The sequence below is a fragment of the Trichechus manatus genome, unplaced genomic scaffold (assembly GCF_000243295.1).
Source record: "Trichechus manatus latirostris isolate Lorelei unplaced genomic scaffold, TriManLat1.0 scaffold00035, whole genome shotgun sequence".
Classification (NCBI taxonomy): domain Eukaryota; kingdom Metazoa; phylum Chordata; class Mammalia; order Sirenia; family Trichechidae; genus Trichechus; species Trichechus manatus.
In genome coordinates, this window is record NW_004443971.1 from 18,760,914 (window position 1) to 18,780,763 (window position 19,850).

Genomic DNA, 19,850 nt, shown 5'->3' on the forward strand with positions numbered 1-19,850 from the left:
CTGATTAGTATGCTGGGGGTGTCGGAGGGACGAAAGCCCACTGTCTGTCTTCGGGGCTGGTGGCAGCTCTCTTTTTTTTTTGAACTGTAAGCCACCAACCTACAACCCTGTAAGGATGCAACTGCTGCACTGAACAATAAAGGAAATGTGTAAAACCTACTTTTCCATGTAAAGGTCCATGTAGCAAAAGCACAGCATCTTGATTTTAATTAGTAAAGTCTACTTTGTTGCATATCAATTAAAACTGTACTGCTAGGTTTTTTTTTTTTTTTTTGAGGTTTCAAGAATATTTGAAAGTCTAATTTTCTGAGTTTAAAATACAATTTCAAAAAAGGCTTCCTATGCCTTCATTATTAACAGTAAATTCTTAGTGGGATACAGTATAAAACGTCTAAGTCGTGTTATAGACAGTTTTTTTTTTCCAAGTAAAATTACTGGATATCCATTAACATTACTAAAACATAACTGAAAGGAGATACACAACAAAAGTAAGTTAAATCTTTAGAAAAATTCTAGTTCTTCCCAGTGGCTTGCATGAGGAAATCAAGAAAATTCACCAAGATGAAAACTAACGATAACAAGTTATACATGTTAACGCAAAACCACCCACAACATATACACGAGAATGCAGGAGTATACAAAGAAACCATTTTTATTTTGGAAATCACTTTATTTTAAGTAGATATAAAATGGGACACTGCTCCTCAAAGGCAAATTGAAAATGTGAAAAAGTAGTTCAGTTTTGACGTGGGAGTCTGCTGTCCTGAAAGGAATTATGGAAACTTCCCCAAAATACTGAGGACCTCAATGGGACTTTTTGGTTTTCATTGTTAAATTTAATCTCATTAGTGAAAACCAATTTGCTGTTTAGATTTAGATGTTTACAGGAAGAAAAAGGTTGCTTTTATAATATTAGATTACGGTCTGAAGGAGTCTAAGGCTACCTAAAAAGGTATAAAACATTTTAAAATGTACAAAGTGGCTAAATTAAACACAACAGGTTAAAATAATCCAATCAGTTCTTTTCAACATTATACCAAATCATAAAAGAAAATATAACAGAGTGAGCATAAATCTCTTGTCATTTCATGTGCATATAAAAAGACATATTTTGCTACATCACTAATTCATAATTTTTCATGATGAAAAAATTATCCTAGTTTATTTAAGAACATTTAAAAATCCTTTTTTTGTAAACAAGGTAATTATCATTTTTAGCAGTAGGAAAAAACTAACCATCTTCTCATGTTCCTTAAATTAAGGAAATTTTCATCTGCAATCAGTAAAATTATAAAAATGATCACGATACACTTCTAAAAAAAACTTCGGATGCTCCTCTCCCAAATAATAGTGGGTTAATTAAAATTGATGACTTCACCATATAGTTCATTTAAGGCAGAAGAACAAGAAACTCAAAATTTAGAGTAAGAAAATAGTTTTACTATTTCACCAGTTTCCATCTATCCACTTTAGAGTTCCTTTGTATACATTAAAACATAAAAATGATTCCATGTATTATTTTCCTTCATTTTACATTACTAAAAGAGATACTTAGATGTAGACTAAATTGTAATTAACAGCTTTAATTCAAACGTTATATTTCAAGAAAAACTTCTATTCAATTAAAAAATAAAATTACAGAAGTCACAAAATTGAGATGCTCTTTGGTAACATGACCCTATCACATGGATGTAAAATGGGTTTGTAATATACTTCCCTCTATTCATCTAAACTAGTGCAATATTTGCTGGAGGATCTACCTACGTGAGTCCATCTTACTTTGACAGACTATCACCAGTAGAAGAGGAGAGAGAGAATTTCACTGAGCTTTACCAATATAAATTGTTACTCATAAAAACTAAATAAAGTGATAATCTCAAAGAATCATCTGTTTAAATACTATCTTTAAAGCTGAATTACACCTATATAAAAATGAAATAAAATACTGATATTTACTGTGCTTTTGTATTTTAACTCCACTCCATTCACTGAATCTCTCTTGCAATGCCTAGATAAGTATGCTTTTATAGCTATCTAAATGTAAATTTTATAAAAAGATATGCAGAAAAGCATTAACATGAAAGTTAATATTTTAAAAATAAGTTTTCATCAAAAGCATACAATTTAAAAATATATTAGAGGAAGTAAATGTGTAGGGATGTATAGGGACCAAAATTTCATTAGAAAAAGTATTTAAAAACCCGATGAATTGATTCTTCATAATCAAAAAGCTAATTCTTGAATATCACCCAGAAAAAAATAAGTATATACTATAAGGATACTGGAAATATATTGCAGTGAGTAAAAATACATCAATAGATGGAATTTATCAACAGTACCTACCTCATATAGTAGACAGCCAAGAGACCATATGTCAGATTTGAAGTTGTATCCATTTTCATGTATTCGCTCTGGAGACATGTAATAAGGTGTACCCACTGCCAAAAAAAAAGAAAAAAACAAGGAGTATAAAAATGAAGATGCAGCTGCGATAAGACATTACACACAAAATTCTGGATTAAAAAAATGGTACCAAAATAATTCATTAGGATCACGAAATTGTTTTTAAGGTATTCCAAAACTTTTTGATTTCTTCTGTACTCTCCCACCCTTATGGATTTAACAGCACATTGACATCTATACTATATTAAAAAGGGTGTGGTGGATTAAGCTTTATTTCCTTTTGATCAATCCAAAAAGCAGAGCTGGGAGGAAAAAAAAGACAGAGAGAGAGAGAGAAATTCTAACAAGAAGGCCTATTCAAGTAATTCACACTGCCTTTATTCCTTCATTTTTTTTTTTAAATATGGCTTACATATCTCAAATATTTAAACAATATAATGTATTAAATAGTAATGCATAACAATTTAATACAGCATGTATAAATAAACCGAACTTGTAAACTTATACAGAAAGATCCCTTAGAACATACTGTTGGCTCTTAAGATTATAAATGATGCAACTGTTAACCTTCTGGGCCTTAGTTTCTCCCACTTGAGAAAGAACATAACAAACTTTTGTGCATCAAAGAGCTACATAATAACATATATGAAAAGTTACTGGCATCTCTGGAAAAACGTCTGAGTTACTTACTACTATTACTGAGACCTTTTTAGAGATAAAAAGATATTCTAAGATAATTTTTTATTTTGTTTTTAGATGTGCTAATATTTTTCTCTTTTAAAAATGACTTCTTTAGAAAAAGCTAATGCTCTTTAAACATTTTAAGCTAACAAAGGCATATACATTATAGTTGGAAGCATAAAAACATTTAACTGACTTTCAAAGTGAGTATCTCAAATTTCAGACTTAGATGATGGCTATTATTTCACCATCATTAGCCTAAGGCTTACCAAATTGGAAAACAATATTTAGGAACTTCACTTGCTTGAGGCAACAGCTACCAAAATATACACTGCTGCTCACAGAGAAAAGGACATTTTTCGTTTTCTATTATTTTTCAAGTACTCCCCAGGTATTTACTGTAAATCTTAATGAAATTGTAATTGACAACTCTGAAAAGGAGTCTTTAGTAGATCCAAGAGCAGAGTCACACCCATAATAAAAGCACTTTCCTCAAAGGCGGGAGTCAGCTTCCCAAAAGAATGAAGTTACAACCTAATAACTGTGTGTGGAAATTACACTGTACTAAAGGTGAAAACACCATGAACTAGGTGTCCAAGAAATCGTATCTATATCAGAACCTATTTTTACTAATAACAGATACTCCTCGTCAAAACAGACAAAGGGAAGTATTTATGAATGCTAAGAAGTGAAAAAAAAGTATGCAAACAAAAGAATAAAATAAAGTTAAATAAACTATGAACTATTCAAATATGAAAATGAGAAAAACTTTCAGAAATAAATGATTTAACAGTAGCATTTACTTTGATGCCAGACAGGTACATTTGTCAATTTCTGTCAGAAAAGCAAAGATACCTTTAGAAACAGCAAGGTTTAAAGAACCTGTATTGTGGCTGGGTAAGTTAAACACAAATATAAGCTATGTCCCTGGGAGTTCTAACCACTTTCATTTATAGTTTGCATAGGCGGCCCTGATTATTGGAAATATTTGCACACTCTCTCCACTTAAGGGAGGATAGCAGGCACGGTTGGAACAGTAAACGTGGCTCTGTAGAGGCTCCTGGTTTCAGGACATAAAGCAAGGGACTGGCAGTGAGGAATGTGCAGAGAGAGGCTTCACGGAATCCACAGGGGGCAGCTGAAAACACTGAGGCTTGAAGGTTCATAGTTTACCAAAAGCAAAGGTAATTTTAACCAGTAGCTCCGGGAAACCTGCTGATACGTTAGGGGTTTGATATGAGTGTGAAAGATTGATGATAGGGAAAAAGAAGAACAAATGCTAGCATTTTACAGAGATTAGCCCCAGCATAACACCTTAACTGCAACACACGCTGAACTCACTGACGACCCGCAAGTGAAGGAAGCAGAGAAAACGAATGATTAGGAATTGCACTAAACTTAAAACGTAAAAAAAAATTTATGTACAAAAAAAGCCTGTTCTCCTAAGCTACTGCAGGTCATTACAAAAAGTGAGTTAACTCTGCTACTTTAAACTTAGATACTGATTCTTCCTCATAATTAACAAACTTCTTTATACTACACATGCATATTTTATTTTAATATTTAAACTGCATATATGTCGTGCATATATCTATATTAAAACATAGATCTAAGTATGCTACTCACCTCTTTGATCGATGTATTTCCAAAAGAGTCATTATTTAAGCAAAAACAGGAGTAAGTTTACATTCAGCATTAAAATTAGTAATTGAATAAAGTCATAATTAACTGCTTAGCACAGGCGTACTGGAAGGTTCTACTGCCTTCCTCTTACATGCTCCCTAAAGTGCACCTCCGTTCTGGACAAGGGCTCTTCCGCTGACTGACACTGTGCAGAGAGAGAGGTTCAGCCCCATCACGTAAACTGATTCATCCTTACCTCTCTCTACCCAGGAGAAAGGCCTAAAAGTTTAACTGCTCAAGAAATCTGAAATACATTTAAATGTAAGGATATGTTTTCAACGTTTCGAAATTAATGGATATGTATTTCCTAAAAACCTTTTTTTTTCTTTTTAAATCCATGACAGCTGTGTCTATTATTACTGCTGCCTCAAGAATGTTGTGACTTCTTTTAACAGCTGTACAAGAAATGGGAGAGTGTGGACTGATATGATCAGACATTAAAACGATCATGCAAATTACTATATACTGAGAAGTGTGAAGAATGCAGGATGTAGAATTTCACTAATCTTCAAGTTTATGGTTGTCGGTAACAATGGGAACATGTTTTGCAATAGACAGATCCTTATGTCCTTTTTAACCTCCTGACATGAGTAAAAGTGGAGTAGGAAATGGATGATAACATTATAAAGAGCAAGGGAAGGTGGACATTAGGAGAAAATGCCAAACAATGGAAAATGCTGTTTGACTTCTCTTTTATCTACATCAATATTACATTAAAATATACAAAGGCAGTCATTCAAATGTAAAAAAATTTTCATTACATTAATTAACTTATTCCAGCTATATGTGAAAAGTTTTACATGTTATGTGCTTTCTAAGCAATAAATACATCCTAAACTTTATCCTGAATAAAAAAGAAGACCCATTTTTGAAACTTCTATAATATTTTCTAAGACAGCCAATAAATCCTGTTACAATACTGCTACCATGGAAGGTATGACTAATTCATAACTTTCATTTCAACAGAACAGGTTATATACAGAAGTTTTTCAACAGTTTAGCTAAAAATTTAGTCCTACAATATGCAAAGACTTGAATGAGAAAAGAAATAGTACAACTACTGAAGCATCTTTTTATATGGTTAGGTTTTGGTTGCTACTGTTTTGTTTTTAGACCAGGGAGGCCGCACAAAACCAGTCAAGTGTTAGGAAATCTGTTTCACATCTCAGCTTTGCCACTAACTAGCTGGGACCACTTAACTTCTCTTTTCATTACTTTCCTCATCTGTAATATGAAGTGATGAGAAGGAGGAGATGATCTCTGAGATCCCTTTGCTCTAAAATTCAATGGTACTCATTAAAAAGTCTACGAAAGTCCATACGAAAAATGAAATTAAAAAAAATCATATACTCCCTTTTTAAACTATTACCTAGGAAAGTTGAATGAGAGTGTTTTAAGTCAGAGAGTTCAAACAAGCAATGCTGCTTCTTTCTCTGAGAATTACAGCAAACTGCAGAAAAGCAAGCTTTGAACATTCCTTGCTGGGAAAAATTAAAAGGAGACAAGTTATTTATACCACAGTTTGATTAAAAATAACTATAACAACTTCAGGGAATAGGAACTAATTTTCATTCCTTCCTTCATACTCCTAATTCAACCCAGAAATTACGTTGACAGACTTAATAGACAGAGACCAAATTTTTATCATTGTAAGGAGTATTATCTAAGGTTAATACAGAATGGCTGGGTGGTAGATCAATACTTCTGTAAAAGATATTTATAAAATAAAAGCTGTCATCTTTTAAGTGTGAATACTAATTTCAAAGAGCTTTAATAAAGCTGAGGGAAAAAATGCAGCTAATTTTATTATTGTTGTTATTCTGTTCCAGGCACTGTGTTAAATACATTTACATGCATTATCTCGCTGAACTGTAACAAATGTTACAGGCCCCTACCGTATGGCAAAGGACGCCTGGTGGCACAGTGGTTAAGCGCTCGGCTGTAACCAAAAGGTGGGAGGTTCGATCCCACCAGCAACTCTGAGGGAGAAAGATGTGGCAGTCTGCTTCTGTAAAGATTAAAGCCCTGGAAACCCTATGGGGCAGTTCTGCTCTGTCCTACAGGGTTGCTATGAGTCGGAACCGACTCAATGGTAACGGGTTACCGGATGGCAGGAACTGCACTATGTAACCCTGGGCAGAGAGGAGTAAATAGGACAAAGAGCTTGGTCTCATGGGTCTAGCGAAACAGATTCTTCTAATAAGGCAGCCTTATGAGATGCTACTACTATTATTCTGCTTTAGAGAAGAGGCACAGAAAGTCAAGTAATTTGTAAAAGTTAGTAAGGTGGACCCGGAATTCAAACCCAGGTAATCTCCATCCCTTGCTTTTAAACAGATAGTTATTTCATGAAAACTGACCACGGTCAGATATAACTGAAAAACTTATTATCTATATTTTCCAAATTAAGAAGCAGAGAAATCTTCTAAAAGTCACAGCACGTGCATCTGAAGAGCCAGGAATAAGGCTCCAGGTTCAATGGGTGACACGTGAACATGATACTACTCTGTAGCCTCTTAGATTGTTTTAAATAGACTTGTTATGGTGGCTGAGGGGTCCAATGTGCACAGTTTAAAATCAGATAATAGCTTCTTCCCAGAGCAATTACTTCAGTCAAGAAAGGACTGAAAGTTAAAAATAAGTCAGTGAAAACATCCTATCGTACTGACGGAACATAACCTGCATTTATGGCCCCAAGCCATTTTGAAATATGAAGGGGTAGAAGCCAAAGAAACAGCCATTGAGAGGTGCTAGGAAGAGGTGTGGGAAAAACAAGTATGTGACCACAAGTGGCACTCGGCACCATAAATGAAACTGTTTTAATAATGCCTGGTTCAAGAACACCAACTTCCCAAGTTGAAATCAGAGGATATATGACACTTGGAAATAGTCTGGGGACCACGGATTGTATACTCAGGAGACCCCAGTGTGAAAATCTTGGTATCTAGTTTGAATGATGGTCATGCATTTACTCTGCTGGCAGTATCACAAAATCAGAGAATCATTTGTCTCACTGTGAGAGGTAAGGAGGAGTTCAAGCAATCCTTGATGAAAAAAAAAACAAAAACAAAAACAACAACATAATTTTCCACCAAGGGGTTTCAAGCATTTGTTTAGCACAAGGATCAATACCAGAGAGTCCTCGTTAGCTTTTTTTTTTTTTTAATCCATTCTACTTTCAAGATGTTCAACAAGCACTGTTAACAACTAAACTCACATACATGCACGCAAAATAGAAGAATTCCCCATCTCTCCTCTTCTAGGGGACATAATAAATGCACGTAAAATGCCATATTGACACATTCTTAGTAATCAAACTTCTTGTTGCTTTTCTCCTTTCACTGAAGCAACTAATCAGACAGGGCCCGCCTGGTTGTATATAGTAATAAGTGGCTGCTGTTTTGGTGCAAACAGATTTTCTTGAATAGCAGAATTACTTACATACACCTTTGGAGTATATAACATGGTTAGACTTGGTTGCAGATTAATTTTCCTAAACAAGTTTTGTTAAAATTGCTTTTTATCCCTTCCCTGAAGGAGTAGGCTGCTCAGAAGCATAACTGGCAGTAAGGAAAGAAGCCTCTTGAGGATTCCATAATTTCTGAAATTATTTTAAAATGGGACTGCAAATAAACTAATATTAATGACAGGACTTATTTACAAAATTTATATTAAGCCAAGTATGGTACTTCCTCTCTTGAAAAGTAAATGTAAATCATAGAGCAATTAAAAAAAAAAAAACCTATAAACGTCTATAATAAAAATGTAAAAATGTAATGTCAAAATACCTGCTCGAAAAAAGAAAGTGCTTAATTTCTCAGTATAAACTTCCATTAAAATCTCTGACTTTAAACAAAGTTCACCATATCAGCCTTTAGAGGATACAGATGACTCCAGGTCAAGTCTTCCAGAATGCTGTATAGTAAGTAGGATTTTGGTCCCCATGATCTTTGCCCCCTAGTGTTATACTTGTGTATGCCACTTACATGGCAAAATGGGCTTTGGGGATGTAAGGTTATGGACCTTAAAATAGGGAGATTATCCTACATTATCAGGGTGGTCCCAATGTAATCACATGGGCCCTTAACAGTGGAGGAGAAAGGCTGAAGAGTGAATCAGGGAGATGCGATAGAAGAGACCGGAGAGATCCAAAGCTGACAGGGACTCTACCCGCCATGGCTGGCTTTGGAGATGGAGGAAAGGAAGCAGGAGCCAAGGAGTGGAGGTGGCCTCTAGGAGCTGGGAACAGCCTTCAGCTGACAGCAGGCAGAGAAACAGTGACCTCGGTCTTATAACGGCAAAGAACTGAGTTCTGCCAACAACCCGAATAAGCAGAAAATGGATTTTCCTCAAGTCTCCAGAAAGGAAGGTCATCCTACAGATGCCCTGATTTTAGCCCAGTGACAGCCATGTCAGACTTCTGACCTACAGAACTGTAAGATGTTTTAAATTTATGCTGTTCTAAGCCATTAAATTTTTTGGTAATTTGTTAAGGCAGCAACAGAAACCTAATACAAATGTGTTAATAATTCATGTGCTGTAAGGGAGTATGGAGCATTAAATTCAATGTCTGACGTCGCACCACATACAAAGAATGACACGCGGCATTAAGGAGGTAAAGAGAAAAAAGTACATGGGTCAAAAAAGGTTCGCCCTCTATGAACTCACTAGATCATGTTGGGGTGGTGTGTGTGTGTGTGTGGGTGTGTGTGTGGGGGGTGTGTGTGTGTGGGTGTGGGTGTGGGTGTGTGGGTGTGGGGGTGTGTGGGTGTGTGGGTGTGTGGGTGTGTGGGTGTGTGTGGGTGTGTGTGTTTTAGGGGGTGAGAGGGGAGTAGGAGAAGCCAATACACTACCATAAGAAAAATAGTATGGTAAACAATGCAATTAAAAAAAAAAAGTTGCCATTGAGTCAATTCCAACTTATAGCGACTCTACAGGACAGAGTAGAACTGCCCCACCGGGTATCCAAGGAACAGCTGGTGGATTCAAACCACTGACCTTCTGGTTAGCAGCGAAGCTCTTAACCACTGTACCACCAGGGCTCCAATGCAATATATAAGGGCGAAAATAATGACCTTTTATAATTTAAATGAGCTCTAGCTTGGCCATTAACTGCTATAACTCTAACCTGAGTAAGCACACCTTCCTAAACAGTTGCTGAATTAGAGATGCAGAATAGAAAACAGCTAATATGCTACATGGCACTTAGTCCACCGCTGGTGCTTGAAGCTTGATAAATAATCACTCTTGTTATAAGTCTGCTTTAAACTGATAAAAACAAGGTCCCTATCACAAGCAAGTCCAGCAGGGGAAACTGTAGAATTATTGGTCCAGAGAAAAGTCACAAGGGATCCATATGTAGTGAACCCTCTGAGTCATTCTGGATCTAAAAATAAGTAAGAATTTCCCAATTTAAAAGATTGAAATTCCCTAAGGCTACATATGACTCCCTCATCATTCACCATTACCCTCCATTAAGAGAGTCAATTACCCTTTGGTTAATAGCTACGAATATGTCACAAAAATACACAAATAAAAAATATATATAAACAGCATAAAAAACCTAAATGGAGTATTTTCCCTTATCTCAGAGACATGAACAATGTTCACATTCAATATCTCTGGTTCTCTTCTTCATCCTGGACACATGGGAGAATTACACTCTCCACTCCCTTGAGACAGGCATTGCCGTGAAACTTGTTTTGGCCAATGAAATGTGAGTAGAGTGATTTGTGTCACATCGAAGCAGAAGGGTTTAATTAAAGCCAGTGAGTGATATCCATGCTCTCTTCTCCTCATGAAATCACAAAAGTGTATGTTGACAGGAAGGTGACACAAGACTGAAGCTGCCTGAAATATCTGTCACCATATGAAGGGTGGGTCGCTATCCTAGAGAGCTATATGGGTCCACAGCTGACTTTAGGTGACAACAGAAATAATGCACTTTCATGCTAGACAACTGAGATTTTGGTGTTGCTTGTTACTGCAGCATAATCTAACCTATACTTACTGACATATATGATTAAATCCTCCTTTTACGTGTGGCCTATCTCTAAGTCCCATTCATTTAACCAGTATTTATGGAGTATCTACTATGTGAAAAGCCCTCCTCTCGGCATTTGGGATACATCAGAGGACCAAAAACACAAAGATCCTTGTCCACGTGAAGCTTAAATTTTAGCTGGAGGAGACAGATAATAAGTAATAAGCATAATAAGTAAATTACATAGCATGTTAGAAGATAATGAGTCCCAAGGAAAAAGAAAAAGTAAAACAGGTTATCAAGAATTCTAGTGGTGGGCTAGGGGGGTGGGCTGCATAGTAAATAGAATGATCTGAGCTGTCTAATCTGTGACGCCCAGCTCATCCACTGTACAACACCGAGGAAAAGAGGAGAAAAGGTATTCTAAAACTGCTTGTAAATTATAAAATGCTACACACATATTCACTGCTACTATTGCTGGTGATATTTAGTAGCAGTAGAAAATTCCTCAGGGTCATTACTGTAGGAAATAAGGGTAGTTTGATATGATTTGACTAAAAATCATATATTTGGAAGGTATAAAAATTGTCCTGTGTATTTTGCCATAATTTTCAACATTGAAAAGATTGAAATACTTGATCCCTTAGCAATTGTCTTTGGGTCAGAATATTTACATTTGCTGAAAGGATACTTCAGAGTAAGTTAAACAACAGAAATGCACCTAAAGTATATTCCACCCCTGTGATATGAAAAACATTATTCCCTGATTGCTATATTCCCATTTCACAGGTTTTGGTGAAGTTTTAGGTTTTCAGTTTAGAAGAACCACTTAGAACTATCAGCCAAAGTTGCTGAAAGACAGAACAGTCATGAAGAAAGACTTCAATATCCTAGAGACCTGTTTCCTATTTATTTCTGAATCTTGGAGCAGCAACAGCAGGCAAGCCCAGGAGAGAGAGCAAACTATGGTTCCATATGGAGATTCCAAAGCAACGTAACAAAGCAAAAGAAGGTAGTTCCAGACTGAAGTAAATAACCACAAATAGGAAACAGTAATAAAGTCAGAGAAACTGTCACAAGGTTCTGGTACAGTGAAAAAATAAAATAAAATGTCGTACGGAGAATAAACCCAAACTAGAAGGCCGCAGAACTAATCACCACTACATCACTCAGGCAAGCCCATTGCTCTCTCTGAGCCTCAGCTGCCTCCACTCTAGAACGAAAGGTTGGCACAAGAAAGGTCTGGTAATCTGCTCCCATAAAAATTACAGCCTAGAAAACCCTATGTGGCAGTTCTACTCTGTCATATAGGATCGCCAAGAGCTGGAATTGACTCAACAGCACACAACAACAACAAGATAGCTCACATATACCCGCAAGGATCTTAGGAAGCTGAATGATTTGGAAACGGTAAAACGCTACCCTGTGCGTTACTAGTTAGCTGCAGAAGCACAGACAGCGCTGTAAACAACTAAAATATGTCTTCCAAATGAATCGACCAAATAGCAAACCAGGAGGGTGTCTGAAAGTAGGTAGAAAAATGGGAATCTGCCTTTAAAGTAAAAGGAACGGCATAAAAGCATTCTAGACCTAGACCAGTGTTTTTCAAATTGCAGATCATGACCCATTAATGAGTTCTGGAGTCAATTTAGCACGCTGCAAGCAGCATTATTTTTAGTGAAATAAAACAAAATAGAACAGACAACTGCACTGCAGTTGTTAATGGAAAACTTTTACATGAAACTGTTGCTGCAGTTGTATGTGGCTACGTTCCCATGGGGTCACAATGTTACTGCGGGTCACTGTCAAAAAAAGCCACTGATAAGGAAGGTTGATTCAAGGGAGAAATGAGTCCTCAGTCTTCATTAAAACTTTTAATTATATATACACACACATACATGTGTGTATATATATACATATGTGTGTATCTATGCACATACATACATACATATACACACAAAGATATATGTATATGTATATATATGCAGTCCTGGTGGCGCAGTGGTTAAGAGCTCGGCTGCTACCCAAAAGGTCGGCGGTTTGAATCCACCAGCCGCTCCTTTGAAATCTGGTGGGGCAGTTCTACTCTGTCCTGTAGGGTCACTATGAGTCGGACTTGACCTGAAGGCAACAGGTACATACACACACACACACACACACACACACACACATACACACACACACACACACACATATAAACAAGTTTTCTAACATCCCTTACATTTGTAAGGTTGACATACAATATGAAAGAAAACAGGGATATGTATAATATCCTAGATTTAGTCTCCTCTCCATAGCCATATTCTCTGTCCAGATCAATTACAAAAGCATCAAATGAAGATGTGATTTAACATGTTTATGTACAAACCAAAGCGGGCGGGGGGGACGGGACAGGACAAAGAACTATCCAGATCATAGACAACAAGCAGTGATAAACCTGTTCTATGGGCTGAAAAGCTCAAAAGTGGCATACTCTGCTCAGTTCTGGGCAGCATATACTAAGAGGTACTCTGAAAGCAAAAGATGAGGACTACAAGGACACAGAGGAATCTGAAAACAGCAGGCAATACTGGGCTTGCTTCACCTGAAGAAGACTAAAGAAAGGTCATGAACGTTGTCTTCAAATCATATCATTTTGCCCTCCTCATTACAATCCTACAACTTGGAATAAATGTGAACTCCTCCTAGATCTGGACCTGCCTCAGCCCTCGCTCTGCTCCAGCAAGCCGTCCCCAGGCAGACCTTATCCTGCATCTGCCCCTTTATATATGCTGCCTTCAGTCAGCCTGAGACAGTACTCCTCTGGATCCTTTACAACTGGCTTTTTCCCATCCTTTGAATCTCAGTTCAAAAGTCACCTCCTCAGAGAGGCCTTCCCTGACCACGCCCCTTCTAAAGTATTCCCTGCTCCTCAGTCACTCTCTTTCATATCACTGACAGAAATCCTCTTATTTCTTTGTTTACTTTTAAATTATCTATTTCCTCCCACCTTTGAAGGCAAAGGTTTACATTGTTTAGGCTACATTCCTGGTCCCTAGAATTAAAGAACGAACCAATCTGTCTTGGAAGAAGTACAACCAGAATGCTCCTTAGAAGCAACGATGACCAGACTACATCTTATATACTTTGGACATGTTATCAGGAGGGATCAGTCCCTGGAGGAGGACATCGTGCTTGGTAAAGTACAGGGTCAGCAAAACAGTACAGTGGCTACAATAATGGGCTCAAGCATAACGACGATTATGAGGATGGCGCAGGACAAGGCAGTGTTTTGTTCTGCAGTAAACAGGGTCACTATGAGTCAGAACTGACTCAACAGCACCTAACAACAACAACAAGAATAGTACCTGGAGCCCTGGCGGCACAGTGGTTAAGAGCGCAGCTGCTAACCAAAAGGCTGGCAGTTCAAATTCACCAGCTGCTCCTTGGAAACCCTATAGGGCAGTTCTTCTCTGTCCTACAGGGTCGCTATGAGTTGGAATTGACTCGACAGCAATGGATTTGGTTTTTTTGGCAGGGTTTAGAATAGTACCTGCACAATACTGGTACTAAAACTATTTCTTGACTGAATTAATTCAGGTGTTTTTAAAGAGCAAACAGATTACATACCAGTTACATAAAGAACTCCTTCTCTTCTTCCCCTTTTCTTTTTCTGCATCATCACCACCACCACAACATCATCTTCTTCACATAAACACTTAACATTTATATAGTGTATTGCAGTGCTCAGAAAACATTATTTATTACATTATTTGGTTACCTATTGCCGTCGAGTCGATTCTGACTCACAGAGACCCTATAGGACAGGGTAGAACTGCCTCATAGGGTTTCCAAAGAGCGGCTGGTGGATTTGAACAAGGGATTGGTTAGTAGTTAGGGGACAACATAGGATGGTTATTACTTACATTCCCATTTTTATCAATGCAGAACCTGAGCCTTAGAAAAGTTAAGAAATGGCTTGATCAGGTCCTATACAGCAATGGGAGTGCAAATTTAGGGGTCCTCTACTCTCTCCACCACATCACACTATTTCTCATGTTCAGAACATCAAAGAAGAAAAAGATGCAAGCACACCATGAGGTGGGGAGGTGGAGTCAATGATGAGATCACAAAGCTAGAGGGGCACCAAACACTAGAGGGCCCTGAAGGCCAAGGACTTTGGGTGATATTCTTTAGGCAACAGAGAACCATAAAAGATTTCTGAGGAAAGTATCATAAGCAGATAATGTCTGTTTTGAAGATAATTCTGGTAGAAACATATGGAATGAATTAGAAAAGAATAATATGAGAAACAGAGGAGAATATTTTCCTAGTCTAAACATGAAGTAATTATGAATTATGGAAGAGTGAATAGAAAGTAAAGTTATTGTGAGACAATATATGTGGTGGGGGCAGGAAGAGAGTAGAAAAAAAAAAGTGGAGCTCTCTGACGTTCTTTTTTCCTTCAATTTCGAAGATTCTAACATGGTCTGAACATTTAGCAACATTACATTTAGTGTATGTAATTTTTAACCCTTGCATTCAACGAATTATTACCATTCTATATTGTTTTCATATATTTTTACTTTTAAGAGCAAGTTTTGAGACTGCTTCTAAAAATTAGTTCTGAAAATTGATTCACAATGTGGCCACCTATACAACTTTATTTTGCTTATGGAAAATATGATAGAACTACATGCTTTATTACATGTTGATTTGTTATCATGGAATCAAATGATACAAATAAGAGATGTAAAATGAACAGGCAACTGACAAACTCAAAGACTTGTCAATCTTACCTGGATTGCGAAATACAAAAACTTTTGAAAGTGCTTATTCCTAGTTAGTGAATCAAAATACGCTAAAATAGTATGTTTATTAACAAAATGTATTTTGGAAAAAAACAAATGAAGAATAAACGCATAAACATAACCAGATGTTACTAAAATCTAAGTATCTTTTTGCCTTTTGAATTAAATTTCTGAAAATATCTCCTTTACAAACTTAAATGAAATTTGGTTGTAGGACAGACTTCATTTACTATAAATTTATTCTGATTTTTCTTTATGAACTACAAAGACCTAACACATCTCAATTGTAGTTTCGAGAAAATTTAGACTTGCTCTATAGATAAATCATGTCTTACAGATTTTATCCTCAGCAAGAAGAGAAAACAAATCAACATACAATAAAACCTACAGTTCTGTAGGTTTTATTTTCTGTAAACAAAATATATTTGTACAAGTAGCTATGTTCTCAGAACCAACTCTTAGAAGCAGTCTTTAAAATGTGCTCTTAAAAATAAAAATATATGATAATAACTCAGATGGGTAATAATTCTCTAACAATGAACATTAGGGTCAACTTGGCAACAAAAATAAGTCTGTGTCCAGATTTCTATCCTTGTTATTTTTTTTCTGACCCTTCTCAGTAAGATTTTTAATGGTCCAAATAGCCTCAGTAGGCTAGAGTTCAAACTTGAATCCTTTGTGTTTAATGCACTTTGCTTTAGAGAAGTTTAGTTTCAAACCATAAAAATCTTCACAGAGAAGATAAACAAGGATAACAAAAATTTTTTTTTTTTCAGTTTTTTCTCCTCAATATAATATGGAAAACAAAATAGATTTGTGAAAGTCTATTGATTCATCATCCATCAAAGAAACAGTCTCATTTCTACTTCCTCACTGACTGTACTTAGGTGTGTCTTAGAATGCACGGTAATTACAGGCATCACCACGTACTACTTATAACTATACAGCCCTAAGTAAACTGATTTTCATAAAATCTAATATTAGAAATTCTTAATGAAACTGACCTATTAACTTTACTCTCTATATCACATGTTTTGGGCTAACACATCACCCACATTTGGAGATGCATATGTGTCTATAAACCCTATTTAAAACTTAGTGAGAGGAGGTGAGAGCAGTGTGAGGAAGCCAGTGTCTATTTCGAAAACTATCAAGGTACAAGTTTCAAATAATATGCTTGATCCTCAGGGCTTCAAGTGAGTGTGCAAAGCAGCATTTAAACAATACACGTTTGGGCATGGGCACGTGCGCTTGTGTATGCGCAGGTGTGCGCGCGTGCGTGTATAATCGTAACCTAGCAATCCTAAGTACATTAATGACAGAACGCTGGTAAGACAGTCCATTCAAGTGATTAACATAAACTGGAGACGTGTTATCTTTACTAGTGATAACTGCCACTGGCTTGGAACAGTCTATGCTTTTCTTCATAGAATTCCTCCACTGTTTTCACTGTAAGAGTTGCAACTTCCCAAATAAAGCTTTATTAAAGTGCTACTTAAATTTATACATTATTGGTTCTTATGGAATCTCATATCGAATCTTCTTCTACAGAGAAAAACAAAAAACGATGTATTTGCCATCAGTATGAAATTTTATATTCTCTAAGTACCTGACGAAATTGAAACCCTGAAAAGCATTATCTTTCCACCGTTCTTTAAACTAGAATCCATTATTTTGCTATTCAGCAAAGATTGATTGGGTACCTACTTATGTGCCAGGCACTGTTTTAGACATAGAAAAATTAAATGAATGGTTCAAGGCCACACAGAACCTTAGCAACAAAGCCAGAACATTTAAAAAAAAAAAAAGAAAAAAAAAAATCCTAGACAACTAATTCAGATGCTCTTTTCACTACTCTGTTATTTAGTAGAACTTGCCTATTCCTCATCAGGCCACTTAAAAGTTTTTATTTCATCTTTAAAAACATAATTTTATCTGAATTTCACTGGCTTTCAATGAAATTACGACATCAACTATGATCAAAGATGGGGCACCACTAAGTTAAAGGCAATTTATTTTTACCTTAATTCTCAGTTTATCCTGATTGTCACCATTTTATGCAAATATTATATTTATAGAAGAAAATACGATTTGAAAAATTTTAGAAGTGCTATCACTATAATTTGAGTCACTCAACTAAAAAAAATTATTTCTTCCTAGTAATTTCTATTGTTCCTAAACTAGGCAACTTTTATTCTATTGTTAATATAATGTTTAGTAGCTACATTCAATTCCATTTTAGATACAAAGGACAGCCTTGTATTATTTGCTCTAGAATGAATATACTACCGATATGATGGCAAAGTGGTTAAGAGCTCAGGCTGCTAACCAAAAGGCTGGCAGTTTGAATCCACCAGCCACTCCTTGGAAACCTTATGGGCAGTTCTACTCTGTCTTATAGGGTCACTGTGAGTTGGAATGGACTCAACGGCACACAACAACGAGAATTTTTTTACTCTGTAACTTAGGGTAAATATTCCCTCACTAACCACAGACCATCGTTTGGTCTTTCTCCTCCACAGTAATCACAGTTATATACATTCTTACAATGAATAAACTACTATAATATTTTTAAATGGTCAGGTGAAGTCTTCTTCCAAGAAATTGTTTATTCATCATGTTATCTTAAATGTATAATAAAAATCATGCTTTATCAAATGTATAATAAAAACAATGATCCTTAGCAATAGTTAAGACCGGGTTTGTTCATCAGCATTTTTCTTTTTAACTAAGTGCCTGCCTGAGGTCTGCTAACAGAAGTATCCAAATGTCATGTGAAATGGATACATTATATCCAATGGGGAGCTGTAGGTATCTGCTCAGGATTTATGTTTTATTTAGAATATAAAAACAGTCATATAACTCAGACATCCCTTATCTATTTAACCACAAAAACAAACAAACAAACAAAAACCTGAATGAAACGATACCGTGTCTCTTACCTAAAGAATGTGCAGCTGTGGTCTTGGAGCTGAAAAACCGGCCGAGTCCCAGGTCTCCAAGTTTCACCACTCCAGTGGCTGTAATGAACACATTAGCTGGTTTTATATCTGTGAACAAATGAAGAGACCAGGTGAAACATGACAGAACTTTACGCATTTTATAAAAGGACTAACGACCACACTTCATGGTATAATTTAAAATGTACCTTAAAATGAAAGTAAGTTTGCATTTTGAACCAACCATTTTCAATAATACTAATATATTCTAGTATTTCTGAGTTCTCAGCCCTCTAATAGACAGATGAGGAAGCAGCATGATGAAGACTGCGATTAACTTTCATTTAAAAGGCATTTTCCATTTTCAGGTAACCTTCTGTGAAATCCAAAGCACAAAATAAATTTCTGTCCTTTTTATATTAATTTTAAATAAAACATCTTACTAAGAATTAATCTATTGGTATATTTACATAAAACATAAAATCACAACTTAATGCTATGAAGTATATAATAATTTATTTAGATGACTCTAGAAATCTGAATTGCTTAAATAACCTATACTGAAATTTTCCGCACCCCAATATCAGTGGAGTAATTCCTTAGTGATGTAACCTTAACGTCTGACTGATAATCAAGAATATATGAAGAGCTAATGCTGAAGATTAAAAATGTAAGTGGTCCAAATATACATTGTTCATTTGGGGGAGGTGGGCCCATAAAAACAAAAACAAAAACAAAAACCTCTTCCTTATGTATATTCAACTGCTTTCCTGCATCTACTTTATTTTTCTTTACCAACATAACCAGTAAGGTACTCAGAACACTCAATCAGAAAAATGACTAATTTTCATTCTTATTTAAAGCCAAGTAGGACTTTATTCAAAGGTTTACCATTCCAGTAAAATCACAATTTAGAAATAAATTATCTGAGAAAGCATGATACTATGCAAAGGTACTATGCATTTATTCTTAAATTGTATAGTAACTTGCATCATTTAAGACAATATTAAAAGTTATTCATGATTGCGTCTTACCCCTATGCATGACTCGTCGAGAATGCATATGTTCCAACGCACTGCAGAGCTGAACAAAGTACTTCCAAACAGTTCTTTCAGGAATTAACCTCTTTTGTTTCTTAAAATGCTTTTGAAAAAATTAAAAATAAAAATGATAACTAACATTTCTTAAGACTGGATTCTGACATGTAAAAGGCTATAATCAGAAAAACATCTACATTTATCTACCTATAACCAACTAAAAACCATATGAGGTTGAGTAAGGGTATTGTTGATGTGTTGTGAGATTGTTAACCATTGTCATAGGGCAACATGTGTAGTAACTGTTAAATGAGAAACTATTTTGTTCTGTAAG

General features: G+C 35.9%; 1 protein-coding gene across 5 annotated transcripts in view; it reads right to left on the reverse strand.

Moving 5' to 3' along the window:
- The window catches only part of NEK7 (NIMA related kinase 7), a 183,499-nt gene that overhangs the window by 26,094 nt on the left and 137,555 nt on the right, over positions 1–19,850 (reverse strand). For 4 of the 5 annotated variants that reach the window (XR_002823935.1, XM_004375322.2, XM_004375321.2 and 1 more), the window contains exons 6-8: positions 19,514–19,622; positions 18,483–18,590; positions 2,344–2,438 (exon numbers count right to left, since the gene is read on the reverse strand). Coding sequence is in view for 4 of the 5 variants with exons in the window: in XM_004375322.2 (XP_004375379.1) it covers positions 2,344–2,438; positions 18,483–18,590; positions 19,514–19,622 (312 nt within the window). In the remaining variant the exon portion in view is untranslated. Of the gene's footprint in view, positions 1–256; positions 2,439–18,482; positions 18,591–19,513; positions 19,623–19,850 lie in introns of those variants that run through there. The other variant, XM_023730362.1, reaches the window with a different exon arrangement.